The sequence below is a fragment of the Cajanus cajan genome, chromosome 4 (genome assembly GCF_000230855.2).
Source record: "Cajanus cajan strain Asha chromosome 4, NIPB_CcT2T_4, whole genome shotgun sequence".
Classification (NCBI taxonomy): domain Eukaryota; kingdom Viridiplantae; phylum Streptophyta; class Magnoliopsida; order Fabales; family Fabaceae; genus Cajanus; species Cajanus cajan.
This window is the reverse complement of record NC_138520.1, coordinates 71,858,507-71,883,100: the sequence shown is the minus strand read 5'-3', so window position 1 is coordinate 71,883,100 and position 24,594 is coordinate 71,858,507. Positions and strand designations below refer to the sequence as shown.

General features: G+C 28.8%; 3 protein-coding genes across 9 annotated transcripts; all 3 read left to right on the top strand.

Moving 5' to 3' along the window:
* The first annotated feature begins 3,089 nt into the window (after window positions 1-3,089).
* RGP5 (Alpha-1,4-glucan-protein synthase family protein) lies at window positions 3,090-6,075 on the top strand. 7 transcript variants are annotated; one of them, XM_020379203.3, is made up of 3 exons: window positions 3,090-3,111; window positions 4,529-4,658; window positions 4,751-6,075. In XM_020379203.3, exon 3 carries the CDS (start codon window positions 4,809-4,811, stop codon window positions 5,850-5,852), a length of 1,044 nt encoding a protein of 347 aa, XP_020234792.1. In that variant the 5' UTR covers window positions 3,090-3,111; window positions 4,529-4,658; window positions 4,751-4,808; the 3' UTR covers window positions 5,853-6,075. The 7 variants fall into 7 exon arrangements, with proteins under 7 accessions (XP_020234792.1, XP_020234796.1, XP_020234797.1 ...); XM_020379207.2 differs by lacking the exon at window positions 3,090-3,111 and adding an exon at window positions 3,131-3,429 and having other exon boundaries at window positions 4,751-4,911; XM_020379208.3 differs by lacking the exon at window positions 3,090-3,111 and adding an exon at window positions 3,136-3,429 and having other exon boundaries at window positions 4,819-6,075.
* A 5,629-nt stretch (window positions 6,076-11,704) lies between these two features.
* LOC109814691 (uncharacterized) lies at window positions 11,705-12,933 on the top strand. Its single transcript, XM_083072989.1, has 3 exons — window positions 11,705-11,894; window positions 12,124-12,240; window positions 12,491-12,933. The coding sequence occupies exons 1-3, from the start codon at window positions 11,772-11,774 to the stop codon at window positions 12,704-12,706; spliced, it is 456 nt and encodes a 151-aa protein (XP_082929115.1). The 5' UTR covers window positions 11,705-11,771; the 3' UTR covers window positions 12,707-12,933.
* An 8,120-nt stretch (window positions 12,934-21,053) lies between these two features.
* On the top strand, window positions 21,054-23,166 carry LOC109814689 (uncharacterized). Its single transcript, XM_020379179.3, has 3 exons — window positions 21,054-21,234; window positions 22,081-22,200; window positions 22,732-23,166. The coding sequence occupies exons 1-3, from the start codon at window positions 21,115-21,117 to the stop codon at window positions 22,945-22,947; spliced, it is 456 nt and encodes a 151-aa protein (XP_020234768.1). The 5' UTR covers window positions 21,054-21,114; the 3' UTR covers window positions 22,948-23,166.
* The last annotated feature ends 1,428 nt before the right edge of the window (window positions 23,167-24,594 follow it).

The following is a 24,594-nucleotide window of genomic DNA, read 5'->3' as shown; positions in this document are numbered from 1 at the left end:
TTGCACCATTGGTTCAAGAACTAAATGGCAATGGTTGAATCCAACTCCAAATAAACCTCTCCAAGTTTACCCTTATCCTTAACTAGCTTAATCTCATAATAGATGACTCACAACTCAACTTGCACCATCAAACACACTCCAATCTTATAGAATGAACCACAACAAATAACCATTATGATTGCAAATAACACGCCCTCCTCTAAAACATAAGATATGCGTAATAATCACTTAATATGTATATAAAATATCAATGCAATTATCAATGGTGACAATGATGGTGGTAGGTGGAAACTATTTTGGCATGATGATAGTGATGGTGGTAAGAACTTTTAACTCAATAGTTGAATCATTGAAATTTAATATTATATATATATAAGGAAGAATTTACTTACTCAAAGAGTAAGTTTTGGTTAAAGATAAGTATATGGACCAAAATCTACAGGCCGCCCACAAAGTGTTCGACTCGAACGGTTAATAGACCTATTTTAAAAAAATTCACATAATTATAAAAGAAATTAAGTCTAGTCCACAAAGTCCAGGGATTTTACGAACTTAATTTGTGAACCCAATGGAGCCGCCATGTAATAGAATTAAATTTTTTTTCCTAACTTCATGAGAGTTTTTAAATAATGAGTGATTTTAGTATTTTATTGATAATTAAATATAAGTAATAAGTATTGAATTTTGTATACTTTATATTTGAAATATACTACATTTTTGTTACCTTAATATGTTTTGGATTTTTTATGTGTAAATATGTTTTAGATTAAATGTAGAAGTTTGATATGTTAATATTTTAATGTTTTAATTTAAATGTGTAAACCTTTGTATATTGAGACTTTCATTTGTTTTAAAGATTTTTTGACATTTATATTTTTATATAATATTTTTTTTCTTTGTATTTCTCCCTTGTATAAAAAAAGGGAAGAAATTTATTTCATTGAACTTGCGGGTGTTCACATGACGGATATGGGCCATGGTAAAAAAGATCATTTATTTCATGGATTGGGCTTATCCAATCGGTTAAAAATGTGGGTTTCATGGGCCGGATCTTAAACGAGCCGAGCTAGCCTGTATATCTACCCTTAGTCTTGTTAGAGTTTTTTCACTCAATAATTCATCTTCTACATTGAATTTCAATGATTCAACTATTGAACTAAAGTTTTAAATGCATATATCAAATTTGTAAATTTTTTAAAAAAATTGAAAACTATTTAATACTTTACTTCATTAATTCAAATTGACAGATAATAAATAAAAAATTATACATCAATTTAAATTTATATAATAAAATATCAAATAATTTTTAAAATTTTAAAAAATTTATAAATTTAATTTATATAATAAAAACTTTTAATTTAATGACTAAATTATTAAAATTTGATATAAAATATAAATTATTAAGTAAAATACTTTTTTTATTTTTTCGGTAATTGAATTCCTCCTTTAGATTTTTCGTTGGATATCGGTCCAATTTTCATTATTAACTAGAATCCAATTCATATGGCATCTATCTACATCAAGTTAATATAGTCATTTGAAAGTAATCTATTTCATGTGTGTAAATAGCATGGTGTAATGGTTTACTTATTGAAATACCATCATTAAGTATGAGGTTTAAGACACGACATCCGAATCCAAACCAACAACAGCAATCCATTTTATAATTTGCACCTTCTTCATGTCACTAGGATCGTAAACAAAAAAGATGTGATATGTTTGACAACAAATAAGTAGTCTAACATTATAGCATGATATAATAAAAATTGTTGTAAACTACAAATAAATAGTCTAACAACAAATAACATTATAGCATGCTAGATAAAACAATTACCTCGAGAAAGAGATGCCAAAATAAAGAAGGGAGGGGGAACGAGAAAGACAGCTGATAGTGAGAAAACAAAATGTGGAAAGAAAAAAAAATATGAACAAAGCGATATTTTTTTATTCATTTGAATGTGAGCAGAAATAAAGAGGAAAGTGGACCAAAAGTAATAAGAAGAAAAAATTTGTTGAAAATTTGGATTTATTCATTTATTTACTTATTTATTAGTAGAGAAAAAATCACGCCTATGTGCAAAAATAAAATAAATTAGTGTTTTAAACAAATAGGTAATTATTATTTTTAATTAAAATAATAAAAAAATTTATATATTTTTTACTATTTTTTTCTTAAATATAAATTAATAAGAAAACATAAAACACAATTTAAAAGAATAATTGTCATTGAAGAAATAAATATCATAAGGGAGTATCTCTTTATATATTATTATGTTATATTAATGAATATTATCAAAATTAGATTCATTATTGATTCAATTATAATAAAAAAATATTATAAAATAATAAATATTTTTTAATTTTCCTCTTTACTTTGCTTTCCTTTTTAATAATAAAAAAGACACTGATAAACACAAAATTGATCAAGAGTGAAGCAACAATGGTTTAGACTAAATTTATCTTATTTTGACTTAACCTAAAATTCACTGGACTATCAAAACTTGAAATATAAAAAATAAAGATAGAATTATATCAATTTAATATTTTATTATGATAATATATTAATATTAACATCATGTATAATTAAATTATAGAATCCGGTGATATAATTAATTAAGTCTTTTTACTTTTATTAACTAGGACTTGGACATACATTGAATCTGACTTTTGTTATATTTTATATTTTTTTATGAGGACTTGTATCGAAGATAAAATAGATAATTCATAATTTTACCAGAAATTTTTAAAAAAATTGGTAATTGATTTTAATTTTGTATAAAATTGTACTTTATCTTAATTTAAACTTCTTGTTATAAAAAATATAAATTATAGAAAAAAATGATATAAGAATTATTTTAAGATAGATTTTAAAAGATATATTTTAAAACAAATAATATAATGTTTTATAAAAACATAATCTATTAAATAAAATGATTTTATTATTAATTCATAATTGTTAAAAGAATTATATACATTAAATTAGATGGGGTTTGAAAAGCAGGCCTGAGGCGGAGCTTGAACAAAGAAAGAAGTAAAGTGTTGTATGACTGCCGTGGGTTGCGCCAGATGGCACGTGCGAGAGAGAAGCGTGTAAAGAGAAAAGCCGAAAGCGTGAGAACCGGCGTCACTTTGTTTTTGGAATAATGATTAATGATTAATGTTTAATGAATTTGGTTTGGTTACAAGAAAGAGAGAGAGATTTGAGGATCTGGAATCTGCTGCCTCTTCCTTCCTTCACCTTCTCCTTGTGTTGCGTCCATTTCTTTAATCACAGCCACCCATCATTTTTTTTTATAATTATTTTTAATTTAATGAATGAAAACACCGCCATCGCTCTTATCTCTCACCATTGACTCAGCCGTCCTTAATCTCTCCGACATCTCCGATCTCTCCCATATCCCTGATCACATCCTCCGAGACCTCTTCCTGGTACTTATTCTTATTACAATTCTCTCTCTCTCTCTCTCTCTCTTTCTCTTTCTCTCCTACATCCTACTCCTATTCCTACTTTCTGCTCAACCAAGGTTGCACTTCCACTTCCACATCCATGTCCTTTATTCCCTTATTGACTTTGCTTGATTGATTGCGACGTCCCCTTTTGCTTTTTTTCATGTATTTTCTCTAGATCTCCTGTAAAAATCAATTCTTGCTCCTAGCTATTGAATGGGTCAAGGGAGGTTATGTAATGTACATGCAAGCTCTTTTGCCTTTCGGTTCTTGTGATTTTTTTTGAAAGAAAAACTTGGATGTCGTGTTCTCCGATCAGAATTTTGGTTTTGTTTCGTCTAACCTATGTGGGTGTTTGATACGAAGTACGGATTTTTATCATGGGAATTACTGAGATGAAATGTGGATTCTGATTAGAGAATAGTTTTAAAAGTGCCTAAGGAACTGCATGTACTTTTTGAAAACCCCAAGGACTCTGATTATGAAACAAATCTCGTTTTTTACCTATGGGGTTGTTTAATACAAAACCTTTATTACATGAAATTTCAATTCTGGAGGTGAAATTTTAATTTTGATTAGAGAGTGGTACCAAGTGCACATTAGGAATTGAATCTAGGTTTTGTACATTTTGAAAACTCCAAGGATTTGTGTTAAGCAAATTATGGAACAAATCTCATTTCTTACTGCTGTATGATTGCATTGATGGTTATGTTTTCTTATTGTTTTGTTTTTTGGGGGTGGGAAGTTGGGTATTTCCTAGAGTCAGATTTTCCTTTACTTTATGCCTTTTTCTTTGGGATATCAAAATTTGTAATTTGTTTTTCCCCGTTGCTGTAAACGTGGGTTTGGTTCTTAACTGGGTCGAAAATGCGAGGCTTTTTTACTAGTTTTATGCTAATGTGGAATTTGGGACACATGTTTCATAATTGGGGAAGAAATGTCAAAAATTATGGATCTGGTTCCAATCTTTTTGTTGTCTATACAAGTGTATGAGTTATGTGGCTCTTTCATTCTACACTGAAGTTTTATTCTGTATCTATTGTTCGGCATCCTCATTACATTATGTGTTTTTCATGGACAGAGAATATTGAAAGCTGGAAAGCTCACTGAGAAAGTTCTGAGATTGTTTATAGCAACTGGTAAGGATGAAGTTCTCTCACTTGTTCAGGCACTCAATATCCAACATATTTTGACCCCTGTGCTTCCCACCAGTGAGTTATTTTATGGTTTTATGTAATGCTTATAGTAGCTATTCCTGTGGTGACCAATGTTTCTTTTCTGAAATTTAAATTTCTATATACAGGGTGTTGTGAGAAATTCTAAAACAAGGTTAAGCTATTATCTGTATTCTACCTTGCAAGATGTCTCAAGCAATTATCAACGATAACGAAGTGGACATTGTGATTGGTGCACTGCGCTCTGACCTCACCTCTTTTATGAATGAATGGAAGCCAATATTCTCCCGTTTTCACCTGATAATAGTAAAAGATCCTGACCTCAAGGAGGATCTCCAAATTCCTGGAGGATTCAGGGCAGATGTGTATACGAATTCTGATATCGAGCGAGTGGTCGGTTCTTCCACTTCTGTCCGCTTCTCTGGCTACTCTTGTAGATATTTTGGCTTCCTAGTTTCAAAGAAAAAGTATGTTGTCTGTATTGATGATGATTGTGTTCCCGCAAAAGATAATTCAGGCAATTTGGTGGATGCTGTGGCTCAGCATGTTTTCAACCTCCAGACTCCTGCCACTCCTTTCTTCTTTAATACTTTATATGATCCATTCCGTAAGGGTGCAGATTTTGTTCGCGGGTACCCATTTAGCTTGCGAAGTGGAGTTGATTGTGTTCTGTCATGTGGGTTGTGGCTCAATCTGGCTGACCTTGATGCTCCAACGCAAGCTCTCAAGCCAGGACAGAGGAATATGCGATATGTGGATGCAGTTCTGACTGTTCCTGCAAGAGCCATGGTGCCCGTGAGTGGAATCAACATTGCCTTTAACCGTGAAGCTGTTGGCCCGGCATTAGTCCCGGCTCTGAGGCTGGCAGGGGAAGGAAAATTGAGATGGGAAACTGTGGAAGATATATGGTGTGGAATGTGTGTGAAAGTCATATGTGACCATCTAGGCTTTGGTGTGAAAAGTGGGTTACCCTATGTTTGGAGGACAGAAAGAGGTGATGCCGTAGAGAGCTTGAAGAAAGAGTGGGAAGGGGTAAAATTGATGGAGGATGTTGTTCCTTTCTTTCAGTCATTGAGGTTGTCACAATCAGCCACTACACCAGAGGGTTGTGTGGTGGAGATGGCCAAAACAGTGAAGGAGCAACTGGGGAAGATTGATCCTATGTTTTCTCAGGCTGCTGAAGCCATGGAAGAGTGGGTCAAGCTCTGGAAGGCTGTTCGATCTGGTTGAAGCTCCCTGAACTCGAGGACTCTCGTAGGGGTGAAGGTTATTGCCTTATTGGCTTCTATATTTCTTTTATTTTATTAAACTAATTTATATCCACTTTTTTTTACAGTTTGTAGTGAACTAAGCTTACATTTTACCTGACACAGTTAGACTGAAGGTTGAATAAAATGATGAGATAGTACTTATTGGCTTTGTGACAATTGAATAAATGCTTTGTCTTGCTTTATCGATTGGTCTTTAAACAGAATTCTGAGTCTGCTATTTTTCTTTGTTGCTATACAACCTCTCTAAAAAGAGAAAATAAATGTTTTGATGTTTACTAACAGATTTGATCCCAAGTGACAAGGAAACAATTTTTAGAACATGATTCGAATTGCTTTTCTAACCAATGTAATATTTGGAGACCAGTAGCTTGATTCTCATTTTTCTCTATTGTGTCATTCTTAAATTTGGGTTTAGGCCTTATTAAATTCCAAAAGTCATGCTCATGAAGTAGAATTGCTTTCTTCTTATATATATTATGTTATTAGTCATACTATTAGTCAATACTGGTTGGTCTGATTGGCTTAAACAACTATCGGGATGGTTTTGAATTCTGAAACCCTTTTAGAATTTGAGTTTGCCGATTTTATCTATAGATAATGTGAAATTTTCAACAATTATTATTACTTCCTCTGACTCATAATAATCATGTTGTCCTTGTTTTTGTTTACATAGACCAAGAAAAATTAGTAAATAGATAAGAATAGTAATTTTACAAAAGTAGTCTCGTTATTAATCTTTTTTTTAGTTGGTGATGACATAAAAGTTTGAATCTTTATATTTCTTTTCTTGTTTTGGCTTATTTGATATTACTTTTCTTCTTATATAGAAAAATAATTAATTTAATCGACAATAATAAAATTGTCTTATATATATATATATATATATATATATATATTTTTTTTTTTTTTTTAATTTTAAATTACATTTATATTACTTCTCTTTCCTAATTAATATACATATATTTTCTAACATTAAAGACATGTTCTATACTATTTCTCTTTTTTAATTATTACTTTTCTTTCTTTTAATTAATTAGAGTGCACACTTTTTTAAAGAGTTTATAATTAATATATTTTTTTAAATTAAGAGAATATAATTTAATTATGGATATTTTATTCTAAAAATAATTAATATATAAGATAATATGAATTAAATTTTATATAAAGGAAAAAAATGATTATTCCGTTAATTCTTATAAATAAGAAAATGAAGTTGAATAAGTTTGTAGTGAGTTAGAGAGCTTTATTATACACAAACAGCTATCTTTATAATCTTCATGCTCTCCTCTTCTGATTACAATCTTTTTATCATTTATCATAGCTCTGGGGTTTTGTACGTTCTGATCAAATTCTTGAATGTTCATATCTCTTTTTTTTCTTCTTTTACTTATATTATCACCGGTGTTCTGACTTTAGAAGAAAATAAACTCATTTATCTAATGGGATAAATGTCAATAAAAATGGATACGTTTTACCCTGTTCAAATTCTTTATATACGGCTTATGAATTCAAATTTTCTTTTGACCTGTAATTTTTCTCTTAATTGTGGAAAATAATTGGCTCTGCGTCAAAAAAAAAAAAAAACCCAGATGGCTTCAAGTTTTATGTTACATTTCATGCGATATAATTGACTTGCCAGGAAACAAATTATAATTGTGTTGCTATAATTTCGGTTTAACACTGAAGAAAAAAGTTTCGGTTATCCCTTTTACTTTGGATCTTTTGTTTCTTTTTCTTCTTAAGCTAAATAGGATGGGATCAAGTACCTGGTGGCTCGCAGTCTTAGAAGAATAAGTTGTTTTTTTTTAATGATGATTTTTTGTGCTTGATGGGGATGGGGGTGTCACTTAGAAGAATTCCAATGCTATTAGTGAAGGTTATAATCAAAGGGTGAGGGATAAAGAATAAAGAGTTTGTTCTGGAGAGATTATATGTTTTTTTATTAGTTTATTTGATAAAAATGAACTTATTTGATATGTTAATTTATTTTAAAAGTTTATAACATATTCTCATAAGCTAATTGAAGTAATTTGTAGTTTATAAGTTCTTAGTTTTTCTATTGCTAATCATTGTCCTTTAATACAATATTATGAAATTAAAAAAGAATGAAAGTATTTTATTAGAAAATATAACATTTAATGTTAAAATTTAAATTTGCATCCATCTTGATTTCTCATAAACAAAACATTAAGAAAAAAGGGTACAATTATAACAGCAAAAATATTGTTTTAGAAACGTGTGCATATGTACGATGTGCACAATTCGCACAAATGTTTTTGAGGTGGAATAATTAGGATTTAGGAAAGAAAATCAGTGTAAACTCATAAAAAATTTTAAAAAAAATTAATTTAATTATAAAATGAATAATTCAAATTATACTTATAAAATAAAAAGTAAGATAAAATTATAGAGATTAAAATTATAAGATTTCAATAATATTATAAAATATAAAAAATAAAAAAAATTAATAAATAGTAGAAATAAAAAATTATTAAAATTAAAATATAGAAATTCAAAAATTTTAAGTGAAAAGATAAAAATATACTTAAAATATTTTTAAAATTAAACTATTTAAATATATAATAATATTATTACAAATAAATTAGAATATATAAAATAAAAATAAAATGACTAAATAATTTAAAAATTGAAAGAATAAAATATCATAAATATTATTTAAATAAATTATTAAAAATATAAAATATAAAAAATTGTACCGGTACCTTTTCAAATAAGATGGGTACCATAGAATTTCTCAAAAGAAAATCAGCTATAGATACAGCTTTAACTTCTCTCTGAATTCATTCCAGCTCACATTCTTAATCAACTCGAGTAGGTGAAAAACAAATTAAACATGGAATGAATTGAAATATATAAAGTGTGGTTTTCTGTATAACTAAAGATTTTGCTAGAGAGACATTTCTAGCTGGTATCATTAAAATGGTTATTGCTAATCCAGATACAAATGCAAATTGTTATAATCCAGCTAGTTAAGTTCTTTATCTTATATTGGTTAAGATCTAGAATGGAATATAATTTTTTCCTTGTATTTTATATCTTTTCGTACAAGTTTGTGTTAAGAATGTGATAGATGATTAATAATTTTATAAAAAATTCTTATAGAGATTAATTGGTTCTAATTTGAATGAATTATACATTATCATAATTTAAACTTTTTTTAAAATAAAAATACAAATGCAAATTTAACTTGAGTATACAAAAGATAAAGCGCCACTCAAATTTGCAAAGGCAGGCTGAAACAATAAAAACATAGTGCTTATGATCTATACAAATTAAATTATTAAATATTAACAATCATGATTTGATATCAAATATCAGCTACAGAATATGGCTTCTAGTTGATATAAATTCTATTAAATATATCTGATGTAAAACCCAATCTTATCACATGAAGTTACCCGTAAATTCTATCAAACATTCATGTATTCTATCATATATCTTATCTAAACCTCAAACCTAGGGATGACAATGGAGCCTATGAGAGCAGGTAATAGTAAATTTGTCTTGCTCTGCTAAATAAAAATTGGTCCCATACTCATTTCATATCCGCGCAGGTATCTATTAAGTGAATATCCATGAATTTCTTAAATACTGCCGGATATTCATAGATATTTATAAATTTTTTAAGAAATTAAAAAAATTATATTATAAATAATTTTAAGTTTATATTTAATATCATTAAAATATTAAAAATAAAAATTCAGTGTTAATTTTAAACTTGTATTTAACGTTAATTTTGTTGAAATAACAATAAAAATTCAAGATAATCAATAACTTAAAATATATCAATCTCACAAGTAAGTTAGAGTCTCATCACAAAGTTACAATAATTCAATTTCATAATTCCAAACAAAAGGAAACAACTTAAAATACATAAATCTTATTGATTCAATCAAAGTTAGAAAATTAATCAAATTACATCCAACATAATTCTATAACATGTTTAACACATGTTAGTAACTTCATCAACCTCACTTTTGTAAGAAAATAAGATGAGAGAGTGTAGTTTTAGGGTTATGTGGTACAAGGATAATTAAGATATTTAAGAAATATTATTAAACGGGTACCCGTGGGTATGAATATCATCATACCCGCCCCCGCCCCGTTTATAAACGGGTAAAAAATTATTCGTCCCTATTATTCGCGAGTACCCAATTAGCCTATCCATTTATTATTCGTAACGAATTTTACCCGCAAATATATGCGGTGCGGGTAATAGGTTCCATCAAACACAAAATGTTGGTTATACACATGCCATATTTTTAACCCATATATAGATTAATTAATACATGGAAATTTTATTGAACACCTGTGAATTTTATTACTACTAAGACAAAAAAATAAGGGTCTTTTATAACTGATAAGTGTGCTGGACAATATTTTTATAATATTTTAAAATTAGTAAAAGTATTATATAATATCAGTAAAACAAAGATATTATATAATTTAAAAGTATTAAAAAATTATTTATTTTTATTATAATTTTTAAAACTTAATAAAATAAAATTATTACAATTTAAGAATATTGAATAAGTAAAATTTATTAATTGTAATTTATTATTATATTTTTTTTATAAAATTTAATAAACTAAAATTATTATAGTGGAGATTAAAAATCACCCCTATGTTAAAATCAATTATTTTATAAATGTTAAGTTGTCATGGTGGCGATTAAAAAACACTCCTTAGTTAATTTAGTTAAAATTATTAAATTTGTCCAAATTATATATATATATATATATATATATATATATATATATTTCAAAACTATTTTTAACATTAATGAGATCTTTACTCTAACTACTTATTAAATTAAAAAAAATCTTTAACTAAGAGTATTGTTTTTGTAAAAAATAATTAACACTAGATATTTTATATTAATTGGTTTTTTTTAAAAACCCAAATAACACTTCTGATTTTGGACTTACAAAAAATATATATAACATGTCCATTGGTTAAAACAAAATTGTTGAGACAATACAAAACTAATACTACCTTTAAATTAACATGTTATACTATATTGACTATTATTTTTTTATCAGCAAACAAACTATCATATATTAGACGAGTTATAAGGATACCCTAACTCATTCAAGTTCAGATATTACAAACCTTTCATAAATCATAAAATTTACTGACCATTCGTACAAATAATTAACTTTTTTCGTCTCACTTTTATATTTAACCATAACTAAGATCTGAGTTTTATAAGGTCCAACAACATGTTTTCCATTTACAAGCTCGTCTTTAAAGATAATATGATTTACAACCATGTAGTTAAGACTGCTGCAAACTATGCTGCCCAGCAAACATTTTTTTAATTATTTTTCTCCATTTAGACCATAACTAGGTTGTAAGAAGTGACTCATGTTGTTAATAGGCATTACCACTTGAACTCCAAGCCACTGGTAACACTTTCTCAACGCAGATGAAGAGAAGAGACATGAAAACATTAAGTGGTTTACAATTTCGTCCTCCTAGATGCAGAAAGGATATGAATAATGTTTGTTATCACACAATATTTCCTTTAGATTTGCTCGTCTGACCATACTAGCTCTCACACTATACAAAAATATACACACTTGTTTATTTCGAGAAAATAATTTTTTTTCTTTTATGGTATATGTTCTTTACAGGTAGCTAATTATTAGCCCTCCTTTAATACCGGGTCTTTTAGATCGTTGAATTGAGCACTCTAGCTTTTTTTTTCTACCACTAGTAAGCGTGAATTACTCTTGGAGCGCGAACAAATCGCTGATAAAGCAATATATATATACACATAAACATAGTGATTTGTAGTGCAATGCAATAAAATTCCCTAATTGTGAATAAAAGAAAATAAGCAATAAAGAAGACAATGGCAAGCTTCACCTTAGTCACATCCCTCCCAAAGTTTGGCCATGTTGGTGCAGCAATTGCTAGGGCTCGTGCTTGGAATCCTAGGGTCTTTGCAGCTGCTACCCCTAGACCTATCCAAGTAAATAATTCTATTTTCTGTTTACATATATGTGATTTATGTGTGTTTGATTAACTTGAGGAAAATGGAAAAATGTAGTAGCATTGAGTGGGTTTTGCCTAAGACCTACATTTGTTCTTATCCTCTTAATTAACATGCTTCGGATGTTCTAGTATTTGGGTCAATTGTTTTATGATATATTCTTTACAAATCTTTTGTCATGAATAATTCTACTGTCTTAATTTGTAGGTACCCCCCACATCCTGATGGTTCAGCAACCGTTGAAGGCACCAAACAAGGAGCTAGTGAAACAGTCAATAATAGTTTGAACGAATCAATACAAGACAAGGCTTATAGCACAGCAGAACATGTAATATTTCTAGTGTTAGAAAATATTTAATGGGATAGCCAACTCATAAAGTTAATGAATACATAACAAGTCGTTATTCTGAATGAAAATTGATTCATAACTCTTAAGCAAAGTCTTACATTAAAAGGTTGATGATACTTTAATTAGCATATGTAACATACAAATTTAATCGGAATGTACCATTTTTTTTACAGTATCATGATTAAATATTATTATTTTTATAATAATTATAATCTTAATGTTAAAACAGGTGACTAACAAGACAAAGGACGTGGCAAGTCAGGCGTCAGCGGGGGCACAAAACCTAACTGAAAAAGCAAAGCAGACGATGCAAGGTGCATGGGATTCCACCAAGAGCACAGCCAACAGTGCTGCAGACACTGTGGTGGGAAAGACTAAAGAGTCAGCTGAATATGTCAAAGACAATGCAGAGAAAGTGAAGAAGAACATGAACACAAAGAACTGATTTAAGCACCACTTCATCATTTTTGTCACTACAATCATCTTTCTTGTTTACGTACCTTTGGCCATTGTTTTTTTCTCAGTTTTTTCTTTTTTAATTTTCTTAATTTCATTTCGGTATTCATGGCATCAAATTAAATGTGGAGAAGACATGCCTCTTCCCATGTGCCATTCATTTGAAACAAAAAAAATCGTTTCAACTATCAATAAATAGTTAACTGTTTCTTTCTATTATTCTCTCTCACTGGAAAATTAATGTTTATTCAGTAAAATATATTAATGGTATTTGTTTTCAAAAAAGTTTACATGATTTTTAAGCTACTTTTTAATCATAAAATGAAAATTAATTAATTAATTATATTTAATAATATTTGGTTTAACATCTAAAAAGTTTATTAGTATGCACTAGTACAAAAAAAAAAAAAGATTATACTATGTTGGACTTCCTACACTAAGTGCATGTTTGAGTTCCAATTCTAACGTGAATTTTCACGTTTAGTTGAAGCAAAATTTTTTTACTTCCACGTAAAATTCATATTCAACGTGGAGAGAGAGTGTAGAATCACGTTTGAAAATCTAATCCAAACATGCACTAAAAAGTTGTTAAATAACCGATGTAAAAAAAGAAGTAGTAATATTTTTAAAATTTAAGAGAACTTTTTTTTTTACATCAATTCCTTCTTAGTTGTTGTAGAAATAATATTTTACATTTGTTCAAATTTTAATTGATATAAATGTATTTCTAAACTGATGAAATTTTAATCAACATAAAAAGGGACATTTTACATTAGTTAACAATTGAACCAATGTAAAATGTTCTTTTAAACTTTGAAATGCAAGCCTCACTTTCATATTGCCCATTTATATATTTTGTCTCCCATGTGAATTCTATGCAAATCTATCCTTTCTTCATTGTTGTTGTGCTTCCTTGCCCCATTTCCAATGTTAGTGGAGAGTCTTAAACAAACCTCAAACACTTTCTGACCCTAACAATGCTTTTTTGAAGTCCTTGGTGACTCCATTGTTGTTGCCCTCACTATTATATATTATATATGCTCATCGTGATGATGGTGGTGGTGGTGGTGAGGTGACAATGGTGGTGGTGGTGTTAGTATGCAATGACAATGGTGATGTGAATAATGATAGAGATAATCATGACAATGATAACCATGACAATGGTAGTATATGATAATTTTATTTATAATCTTTGAATTTAAATTGTCTATTTTAATCTAAGGATTGAGTTTGAACATTTTTTTTATCACTTAAGAAAGTTATTCTCATATGATATATCTTTTGCATGTATATGACACACTAACTAGTAGCCATAGATGCAGAGATGTAAGTTTATAACTTTTACTTCATCCTCTATAGGTCAAATAAGTGAAATAAATATTGTAAAATTTTTAAATTGTAAAACATTTGATTGTTTAGAGTTAGATCACTTTATCATATGAAGAGAAATAATTGAGAGTGAGACACATCATAACAAGCCTTGGTCAGCCATGGTGAAATTCTAAAACAACACCATAGTGAAAGAAAAGAAAGAGTTATGTGTATCACTATAAAGTTTGAGTATTTGACCTACTTTTGTGACTAAACAACTTAAGTTACTAAATAACTTTTTTTTGTTTTATATACTATTTGATGAATAATAATGGATGAAAAAATGTTAAATTTATTATAATGTCCTATTTAAAATTAATTATTATAATAAATTATTATTATCATGATGGGGATAATGGTGATAGGTGACGATGATGGTCAGTAGTGGTGGTGATAGGTTGTGGTGACAATGACGATTGACGACAATAGTGATTGTATTGGGCAACAACGGTTCATCTTTCTCTTTTACTTTTTAAAGATTATAATTATTATAAATGATAATAATACTTCATCATATGATAGTGTAAAAAAAATATAACACATTCTAATTAAATTTGTATGTTACAAGTTAAAGTATCCATCAACTTTTTAATAAGACTTTGCTTAAGAGTTTTGAATCCGGTTTTATTCGGACCGGCGACTCGATATGTAGAATTTTTTACCCAACTGGAATTTTTTTGAAAAAAAATTACAAAAAACACACCTGTTACATTTTATTTACACATCAACCGAATTCTGAGATCCAATTTTTTTTGTGATCAGAATTCGGTTCCTAGGAAACCGAATTTTGAGTAGTTTTTAATTTTTTTTTTTGGTTTGTGGCCTAGATTGTGCGAATCTTGGAACTGGAACGGCCCGTTCTGGAAGCAAAATGGCCCGTTCTGCTTGCACACGTAGACTGATAATTTTGAAACTGGAAAGGCCGCAAAACGGGCTGTTCTAGAGTTAAGTTTTAACGCATAACTTGAGTTCTGGAACGAGCCGTTCTACTTCCAGAATGGACCGTTCCAATTCCAAGATTCGCGCAATCTCGGTCACAAACCAAAAATAAATAAATTAAAAACTACCCAGAATTCGGTTCCTTGGGAACCGAATTCTGATCACGAAAGAAAAAAAATTTGAAACTCAGAATGGGAACCGAATTCTGAGTATGAACAGTGAATGGTTCTAGATGTACGTAAATAAAGTGTAACAGGTGCGTTTTTGGTAAAAAAATTTTAAAAAATTCCATTTGCATAAAAAATTCCGATATGTATTCATTGATTTTAATTAATTCGATTTTCATTGATTTTATGAATTGAATACCCCTAATAAATATTTTATAACACTGTAATATTACATGTTCTGTTGTGCTATAAGCCTTGTCTTGTGTTGATTCATTCAAACTATTATTGATTGTTTCACTAGCTCCCTGTTTGGTGCCTTCAATATTGGCTGCTGAGCCGTCAGGATGCGAAGGTTCCTACAAATTAAGATAGAGGAATTATTGATCATAACAAATATTTGGAAATAATCAAATTTTGACCCAAAAATTAAAGCACACCCAAAACGCATTTAACAGGTGTTAGCACCAAAAGAGGTAATTTGGAAATGCTCGAAATACAGAGGCTTTCGAAATTAAAGGTGATCAGAAAATAGCAAAAGAGAAGTTCTAAAACTGGAAACATATGAAGCACAAGAAAAATCAGGAGATACTCGAATACATCTTTCGTGAAGCACTCAAAATCCTTGAAGCTACCACTCATGAAAAGGCTCCACAACTTCGCAACGTCTCAAAGTACAGAAAGAATCAGGAAACACTCGAGTATATTTTTCGTGAATCACTCAAAATCTCAGGGACCCGGACATTCATGAGTACACTTCGCAACCTCTCAAAATGAAGAACTTAGGGCAGAGACGATTAAGGGAGGTCGGAGTAAATCGAAGGGATAAGTATTAGACTGTAGAGCGGTTTGAGAGGTTATAAGCGGTTTGAGAGGTTATAAGCGGTTCTGGAAGTTACTAAAATACGTGCATGAAGTGACCCACGATTTGGCGGTTTAGAACGGTTACACATTCGTGACATGCCAGATACAGTTATTTATGATCCCTCAAATCTCTATAAATTGACGAGCCATGCTCGTTGAAAATGGTCAGAAATTGCATTACTCATGAAACCTCACAAGCACTCCTCGCCTGCGCATAAGGCTCACGTGTACGAGACAGTTGAGTACGATTTCTTGACCACCCTTTCTTTTTCCTTTTTAGCATAGCGTAACATAGTTTAGTGTAGTGTAGTCTTCTGAATACTCATTATTATCCTTATGCATTATAATTCTGTTATCATCGAATGAAGGATATGATTTCTGCAGTCAATATACATGTTGTTTATTTGGTTCATATCAATGTTCACATGCATGAAATTGATTGTATGTTAAGCATAGATATTCTGTTATGCTAAACAAAGTTTAATTGCACCCTAATTAATCAACTCCGTATGTTGTATGTATGACTCACCCATGAAAAACTGTAAGAGCTTATCACGTCACACATGCCTAAATTGAAATCGTGCTAGTTCGAATAAAAAGAACTTACAAACGAAAATCACCACAAACAACAGGATAAAAAAATTCACACCTTGCACCTATATTTTCCTTTTCCCAACTTACCTCCATCTTCAACATTTGTTTTAGACGCTTTGGGAATTAAATCCAACACGAGAACCAATAATCCAATCTACATCTAGCAATAATACATTGCTAAGATTGTATCTTAACTATTTCTACAATTTGATCAACCAAAATTGTTAGATAAGGAAATTTCAAGCTAATCAAATTGACCAAACTACTGTGAACTTATCATTTAATTTGAACATCATAAATAATTTAACATGCACATAAATTGTATGAAATGGATTTGGACATTATTATGTAATACAAAAGAAATATCCCACCATCTCAAATACTCAAACCAAATCATAGAGAAGAGAATTCATTAAAAATTCTACATCTTGTATGTTACCTCGGAACCCCGAATTTTCTTATAACAAACCAAACTTTGAAGGGTGGATATCCTATCTAATGCTACTTCCTACACTTATAATAATTTATGAATATAATAAGCTATTCAACTTTCTTTTCCCATTTTTTCTAGAATTAAGCACACACAAATGACATATATGTAAACACAATTGAATTATTTACTTGGATAGGTCTAGGGGTAGCACACTACTAGAATTTCTCTTATTACATGTGACTTTTTCTGCGCAAGAAATATTGTTCCTACAAATTTTCCTGCAAAATTTTATCCGCAGGTAATACCTTCATGGATAATATATTTTTGCGAATTTTAAAATTCGCAGGAAATCTTCCTGCGAAATTTCTTGCAAAAAAATTCTCAGGAAAGTTTCTTGCGAATTTTGTCGCAAGAAATTTTGTGGGAATATTTTTTACAAAAAAATTAAAGAAATTACTATAAATTTTAGGTTAAATACCTCTTTTGGTCCCTTACAATATTTTTTGTTTCAATTTAGTCCCACTTTAATTTTAGGTTTCAATTTGGTCCCCAATAATTTAAATCATTGCAATTTGGGACTTTCGTCTAAATGATTTAAACGGAGTTAACTGGTGGCCACGTGGATGCCAGGTGGATGTCATGTAGGTGGATCCCAAAATACTTGAATACACCTGGAACTAGAACGGCCCGTTCTAAAACCAGAACGGGCCGTTCTGGTCTAGAATTTCGTGCAAAAAAACCAAAATACAAAGCATTTCAAATACTAGATTTGGTAATATTGTTAATGGGGATTAATAACTTCAATTGCTAAACATTTGGGCTATACAATATATCATTAAGGATGATGCAGTGTATCACTAAGGACAATGGTAACAAGTTTTATTTTATAGTTAGTCAAACTGGAGTGAACCACTTACTACCAAATTGACACTATACAGTCAAGGATGAAACGAAACAGTGTTTTTCCTTGAAGTCATTGGCGATGTACCCCAACAATAACAACCTGTTTTTGAGGAGGTACAACCTGAATTTTTGTGGTTTAGAGTTTCCCTTCAGCGTTACCTAGATGATTTCCTTTCTTAATAATTTCTTTAAACTTTTTTAGTATATGTTATGTTCTGAATTTTTGTTTTCAGTTTCTGAACCATGTTTCTGTCTTTGAATTTATGATATATTATGAATTTTTATTTTTAATTTTTGAATCACATTGTGGCATTTTAGTCAAGATTTTGAACTGGATAAGTTCAAATCAAAGAAATATTTTGGAAGGTCTTATCATATTTGATTTTTTTATAGTTTTATTCATAAATGAATATTAATTTATTATATATTTATTAATATAGATATAATAAAAAAATACAATAAAAAGCATGGCGTTCTAGAATGGGCCGTTCTGAATTCAGAACGGCCCGTTCTAAAAGCAGAACGGCCCGTTCTAAAAGCAGAACGGCCCGTTCTGGTTTCAGAATGGGTCATTCTGGTTTCAAGTTTTTTCGAGAATTTTGGCGTCCACGTACGCATCCACGTGACATCCACGTAGATGTCACGTGGCCAATAGTTAACTCCGTGTAAATCATTTGGACGGAAGTCCCAAATTGCACTAATTTAAGTTATTGAGGATCAAATTAAGACCTAAAATTAAAATGGGACTAAATTGAAACAAAAAATATTGTAAGGGACTAAAAGAGGTATTTAACCTAAATTTTATAAATAATTCTTAATTCTTCAACTTTCAAATGCTCACAATGAATTCATCCAAAGCATTTGTTTCCATGCCTCCAACATGTGATACATAATCTTTTAAATTCTAATATTGTAGATTATAAGCCTAACACTCAACCATACTAATCAACTTGTAAGGTAAGTGTTGTCCCAACTTATATACTCTTTAATTATTTTATTTTCAATCGATATGGGACCTTAAATTTTTTTAAAATATTAAACTTATAAATTTAAATATTTTTTTTTCTTGCGGATTAAAATTTGCAGGAAAATCTGCAAGAAAAGTTACCTACAAAATTTTTCTACCATTTAGTAAACATTACTTGCGAATTTATTTTTGCAAGAAAATCTGCAAGAAACAAAATAAATTTCTTACAATATTTTTTGTAAATTTTTATCATGAAAAAAAAATCTATGATTATTAAAATTATAGCAAAATTTGTAAGAAATATCTGTAAATTATTTTTTGTAAATAAATTCGTAAAAAAATTTTGCGAATATTTTTTTATAAAAAAACTAGCAAAAAAATGACACTTTTCTAATAGTAACAACTGCAAAAACCCTAGGATTCCATGCACGAGCCCTAGCAATTGCTGCACCAGCATGGCCAAACTTTGGGAGGGATGTGACTATAAGGTGAAGCTTGCATTGTCTTTTTTATTGTTTAATTAGTTTTTTCTATTCACAATTCAATTTCAGGTATTTATTTCTCATTTTTGTAAATCTAGGAAATACTAAGACTGCGTCATAAAATTTTAAGGACTTAAAAATGATAGTTTAGTCTAAAGATGATTCATGAGAAAAAATAATCATCATGAGCTTTGGTATATGTAATGACTGTTTCAGTTAAAATGACTAATAAAGAAGAGACGATGGGACGAGGTGGCAGCAAAGAAGAGAATACATTTTGCAACAAAAGTTTCCGGTGTCAGTTTGAGAATTTTGAATAGCTGTTCTATGATGAAATAGGGAGGAAGTGGAAAGAAAAAAGAGGAAATTCTAGTTCAAAACTTAAAATGTTTACAGTTAAAATGTGAAGGACTAAATTGAATAAGAAAAGCTAAAGATCAATATCAATTTGAAACCTAAATTAAATATATATAAAAGATGAAAATTTTAGTTTTATCCATTATTTCATATATAGTGAAATTAGGTTCAATTATATTTTTGTTCTTATATAATATTTAATATGTGATTTTGATCCTTAATTTTTATTTTTATAATTTTGATTTTAATTTTATAAAATAATTTTAGTCTTATTATTATTAAACATTCATTCTTAAAATTATAATGTTGTTTGACTTGATTTTAAGTAGATGTTATGACTATTAATATTTATAATATTCAAGTTTAATTGTATTTTTATTTTCTAAAAATGAGATAATAATGAAGAATAAAAGTGCAAGTTCGCAAAAACGAACGTTATTAAAAATTGGTTGTCATAGCAATTACTTTAATATCGCATCATTCTTAATATTATAATTTTAATAAAACTTAAATATGTTTTTAGTCCATAAAATTAAGGATAAATTTGTTTTTGATTTTTAAATTTAAAATTATTATTTTTAGTCCTTATAATTTTTTAAAAATTTTGTTTTAATTCCTCAAATCATCAATAATTTATTTAAAAATAATAGATTGAGACAATTATGTAGTATCAACTGAGTTTAATACGTTATTTTGACTAATAGACATACTCATAAGTAAATTTTATGTGATAACATTTAAAATTTTTTTTAACAAAATTTAAGTATAAAAATTAAAATAAGATTTTTTGAAATTATAAAAATTAAAAAGATTAATTTTAAATTTGAGGGATTAAAATCAAACTTATTTTAAATTCAAGTGATTAAAAATATATTTAAATCTTTTTAATAATTAATAAATGAAAATTTAGTACTAAAATCAAATTTATAAAATTGGATAACTAAAATTACAAAATTAAGTATCAGGAACCAAAATTAAAAAAAAAATATTATAAGAGATTATCATATATATAGTGAAAGAGGTCATAATTAAGTGGGGAAAAAGTCAGCCATTTCTTCATTAGAAAAGTAAAAAAAAAATGAAGAAAAAAATTAGTTGTAACGTACAGTTGTTAAATACATAATGAATTGCATTTATCAAGTTTTATAATATTTTATTCATAGCACTTTAACTCTCTTTTTTCTACCACTAGTTGCCGTGAATTACTCTTGGCGCGCGAACAAACCGCTAAGAAAGCCCTATATATGCATATACATAGGGATGTACAATGCAATGCAATAAAATCGTATTGTGAATAAAAGAAAATAAGCAATAAAGAAGACAATGGCAAGCTTCACCTTAGTCACGTCCCTCCCAAAGTTTGGCCATGCTGGTTCAGCAATTGCTAGGGCTCGTGCATGGAATCCTAGGGTCTTTGCAGCTGCTACCCCTAGACCTATCCAAGTAAATAATTCTATTTTGTCTCTACATATATGTCATTTGTGCGTGATTATTTGAGAAAAATGGGAAAATAGAAAGTTGAATAGCTTATAGTCGTTGATTATTATATGTGTAGAAACTAGAATTAGAAAGGATATTCTCACATCCACCCTTCAAATTAAATCTGGTTTTTGCTATAATATAATTGGGGTTCTGAGGTAACATATATACGAGATGTTCTCTTCTCTATGATTTGGTTTGAGTGTTTGAGATGGTGGGATATTTGTTTTGTATTACATAATAATGTCCAAATCCATTTCATACAATAAATGTTCTTGTTAAATTATAATGCTCAAATTAGATAATAAGTTCACAGTAGTTTTTTTTTTTTTATAATTTGATTAGCTTTAAATTTCCTTATTTAACAATCTTGATTGATCACATTGTAGAAATGGTACTTAAGGTACAAATACAATATTAGAAATGAATTATATCTAGATGTAGATTGGATCATTTGGTTCTCATGTTGAATTTTAAGCCCCAAAGTGTGTGAAGCAAATGTAAAAGATGGAGGTAATTTGGGAAAAGGCAAATAGAGGTGCAAGGTGTGATAGAGTTATTATAGTAACACGTTATCTATACTATTTTAATAAACATACTAGTATATATATATATATATATATATATATATATATATATATATATATATAATTAGTGTAATAGTATTGAGTTTTGCCTGAGAACTATATTTGTTTATCATGTTAAACATGCTTAGGTGTACTTTAGTATTTGGGTCAAAAATTGTTTACATATTCTATTCTTTCCAAATATTTTGTCATTCATCAATAATTTTAGTATCTTAATTTGCAGGTACCTTCACATCCTAATGGCAAAGCATCCGTTGAAGGCACTAAACAAGGAGCTAGTGAAACAGTTAATAACAGTTTGAACGAATCAACACAAGACAAGGCTTTCACCACAGCAGAAAATGTAATATTATATTATTGCTAGAAAATACTTATTGTGTTAACCAACTCATAAAATCAATGAAAGTCTAATTAATTAAAATCAACAAATACATGACAAGTCATTTGTTATGAACCCCTTTCAAGAAAGGGGAGGCTCCAAAAGAAATTAAGAAAGAAATAAACACTAAATCTTGATTAATTAATTCTTCTCAACTCTACCAGAGCAATACAATGATTATATATAACATAATATTATAAGTAAGAAACAAAATGTATTTCTAATAAGTTTTAACAAACTTATTCTAGAACATATTTCTTATTTTTAATAAAAAAATAATAATAATATTTCTTTTGAACCTAGAAGTTCGATTGTTATATCATTAGTCAAAAAGAAACTAAATTTAGATCTCTTAAACAAAGTCTCAAGTTATAGAATTAATAAATATTTTATTCTTATAACATGTAAATTTAAATGCAACATAATTTATTTTTACACTATTGTATGATTAAATAATATTATTTTTTAATTGATTAATGTTTAATATTCAAACAGGTGATTAACAAGACAAAGGATGTGGCTAATCAGATGTCAGCGGGTGCACAAAACCTTACTGAGAGAGCAAAACAAACAATGAAAGGTGCATGGGATTCCACTAAGAGCACAGCCAATAATGCTTCAGACTGTGTGGTGGAAAAGAGTAAAGAATCAGCTGAATATGTCAAAGAAAATGCAGAGAAAGTGAAGAAGAACATGAACACAAAGAACTGATTAAAGCACCACTTAATCATTTTTGTCAATAGCATCATCTTTCTTGTTTATTTTCAGCCATTGTTTTTCCCCCATTTTTTTATTATTCTTTTTTATTTTCATTTTGGTATTCATGGCACCACATGTGGAGAAGATATGTCTCTTCCCATGTGCCATTCATCTGAAACAAAAATTTTGTTTCAACTATCAATAAATATTTAAGCCTTTCATTTTCTTCTATTTCAATGGGAAATTAATGACTATCCGTTAAAATATACTAGAGTAATGATATTTGTTGCAGTTTTTAACGTCTAGAAAATGGAAGTGGAATTTTAAAGGGTACAAATAACATGTATTTTTGTTATAAATTAAAATGTGAACTTCTTAAAGACAAGGAAAAATTGACAACTTTTTAATTTTAAAGAAGAAAATATAAGAATTCAACGACATTATTCTGATGAAATAACCAACGCAAAAGCATATCTGTTAATCAATTTAATATTTTTAAAACTATAATTTTTGTTTTGTTTATAACCTTTTAATGTTTTGTTTCAAACTCTCCAGGGAGGACTATGGCTTTAATCCTAATTTGTATAGATAGGAGAGTCATCGTGAGGGATGTTAGGGAGGGATCCCCTTTGTAAACTCAATTCCCAAACCATTCAACAGATATACACTGTAACTTCCTCGTACCTCAAAATAAGAAAAAATTTTCAAAAATTGTACGGTTGAGAATGATAATTGTAAGATAAAAAAATAAAATTTCACATCATTAGAATTACATTAGGAGTATGAGTTTATAAATATATATATTAGTAAGACGAATAAATCTATGGATTAATTAAATTTAAAATGAATAATGTTATATTAATATAAAGATAATTGTACTTCTCTATTAACCAAGATACAACATTTACTATCCTTCAATTGACATGTTCACCTTTAACATAGATCATTTATGGATAATAGTTTTGTAGTTTGGAATTTTTCTCCTCCCCAACTTAGTTTACAATTATTGCCAAATGTTTTATTACACGTGTTCTTTATTGCATTTGCAAAAAGTAATTTCTTTGTTTCTTTTTTTGTTTCTTTTAATTTTCTATTAATAAAAAAATATAGAGATATGTATGTGAATTTCTAGTGTTCAAAGACTACTTGTTGAAGGTTTTAACAAATAAAATATTTTGAAACTAATAATGAAAACTTGAATGAAATATCAGCGTGTGGAATGCAATGTCAAATTTGATGTGTTACATGGTTATTTTATTTTTTCTATTTTAAAATTGACAAAACTAGTTTTACCGTAACAACTTTATTCATATAGGGGACTATTCACTATACATGCTTAACTATTATATGAAATGGTTGTAAAATAAAAACTATTATATGAAATTAGAAAGTATTATAGTTCTAAGCATATTATATGATTGATGGTTGGTTCGAGTTGGTTGTTCATGTGAACATTACAAAACCAATGTGATTCAATGCAAACCAAATAATTTTTTTAGTGAAAGAGTGACATGGCTCATCGAACTGGTCTAGGTGAACTTGTAACGAGTTTTAGTATTAATTCTTATCTCGTGAATATTTTATTAACATATGTGGTATGTTATAAATATTGTAATACCTATAACTAAGAGTGTCTCTATATGTAGATAATAACTAGTT

What these genes read in the sequence shown, in the direction of transcription:
- RGP5 (XM_020379208.3), top strand. Translation starts at nt 3,316, where the DNA reads ATGAAAACACCGCCATCGCTCTTATCTCTCACCATTGACTCAGCCGTC. An exon ending in TCCTCCGAGACCTCTTCCTG is followed by an intron (nt 3,430 to 4,528) that starts GTACTTATTCTT and finishes TTTCATGGACAG; the next exon opens with AGAATATTGAAAGCTGGAAA. An exon ending in GACCCCTGTGCTTCCCACCA is followed by an intron (nt 4,659 to 4,818) that starts GTGAGTTATTTT and finishes AGATGTCTCAAG; the next exon opens with CAATTATCAACGATAACGAA.
- LOC109814689 (XM_020379179.3), top strand. Translation starts at nt 21,115, where the DNA reads ATGGCAAGCTTCACCTTAGTCACGTCCCTCCCAAAGTTTGGCCATGCT. An exon ending in CTACCCCTAGACCTATCCAA is followed by an intron (nt 21,235 to 22,080) that starts GTAAATAATTCT and finishes CTTAATTTGCAG; the next exon opens with GTACCTTCACATCCTAATGG. An exon ending in CTTTCACCACAGCAGAAAAT is followed by an intron (nt 22,201 to 22,731) that starts GTAATATTATAT and finishes ATATTCAAACAG; the next exon opens with GTGATTAACAAGACAAAGGA.
- LOC109814691 (XM_083072989.1), top strand. Translation starts at nt 11,772, where the DNA reads ATGGCAAGCTTCACCTTAGTCACATCCCTCCCAAAGTTTGGCCATGTT. An exon ending in CCCCTAGACCTATCCAAGTA is followed by an intron (nt 11,895 to 12,123) that starts AATAATTCTATT and finishes ATTTGTAGGTAC; the next exon opens with CCCCCACATCCTGATGGTTC. An exon ending in CTTATAGCACAGCAGAACAT is followed by an intron (nt 12,241 to 12,490) that starts GTAATATTTCTA and finishes ATGTTAAAACAG; the next exon opens with GTGACTAACAAGACAAAGGA.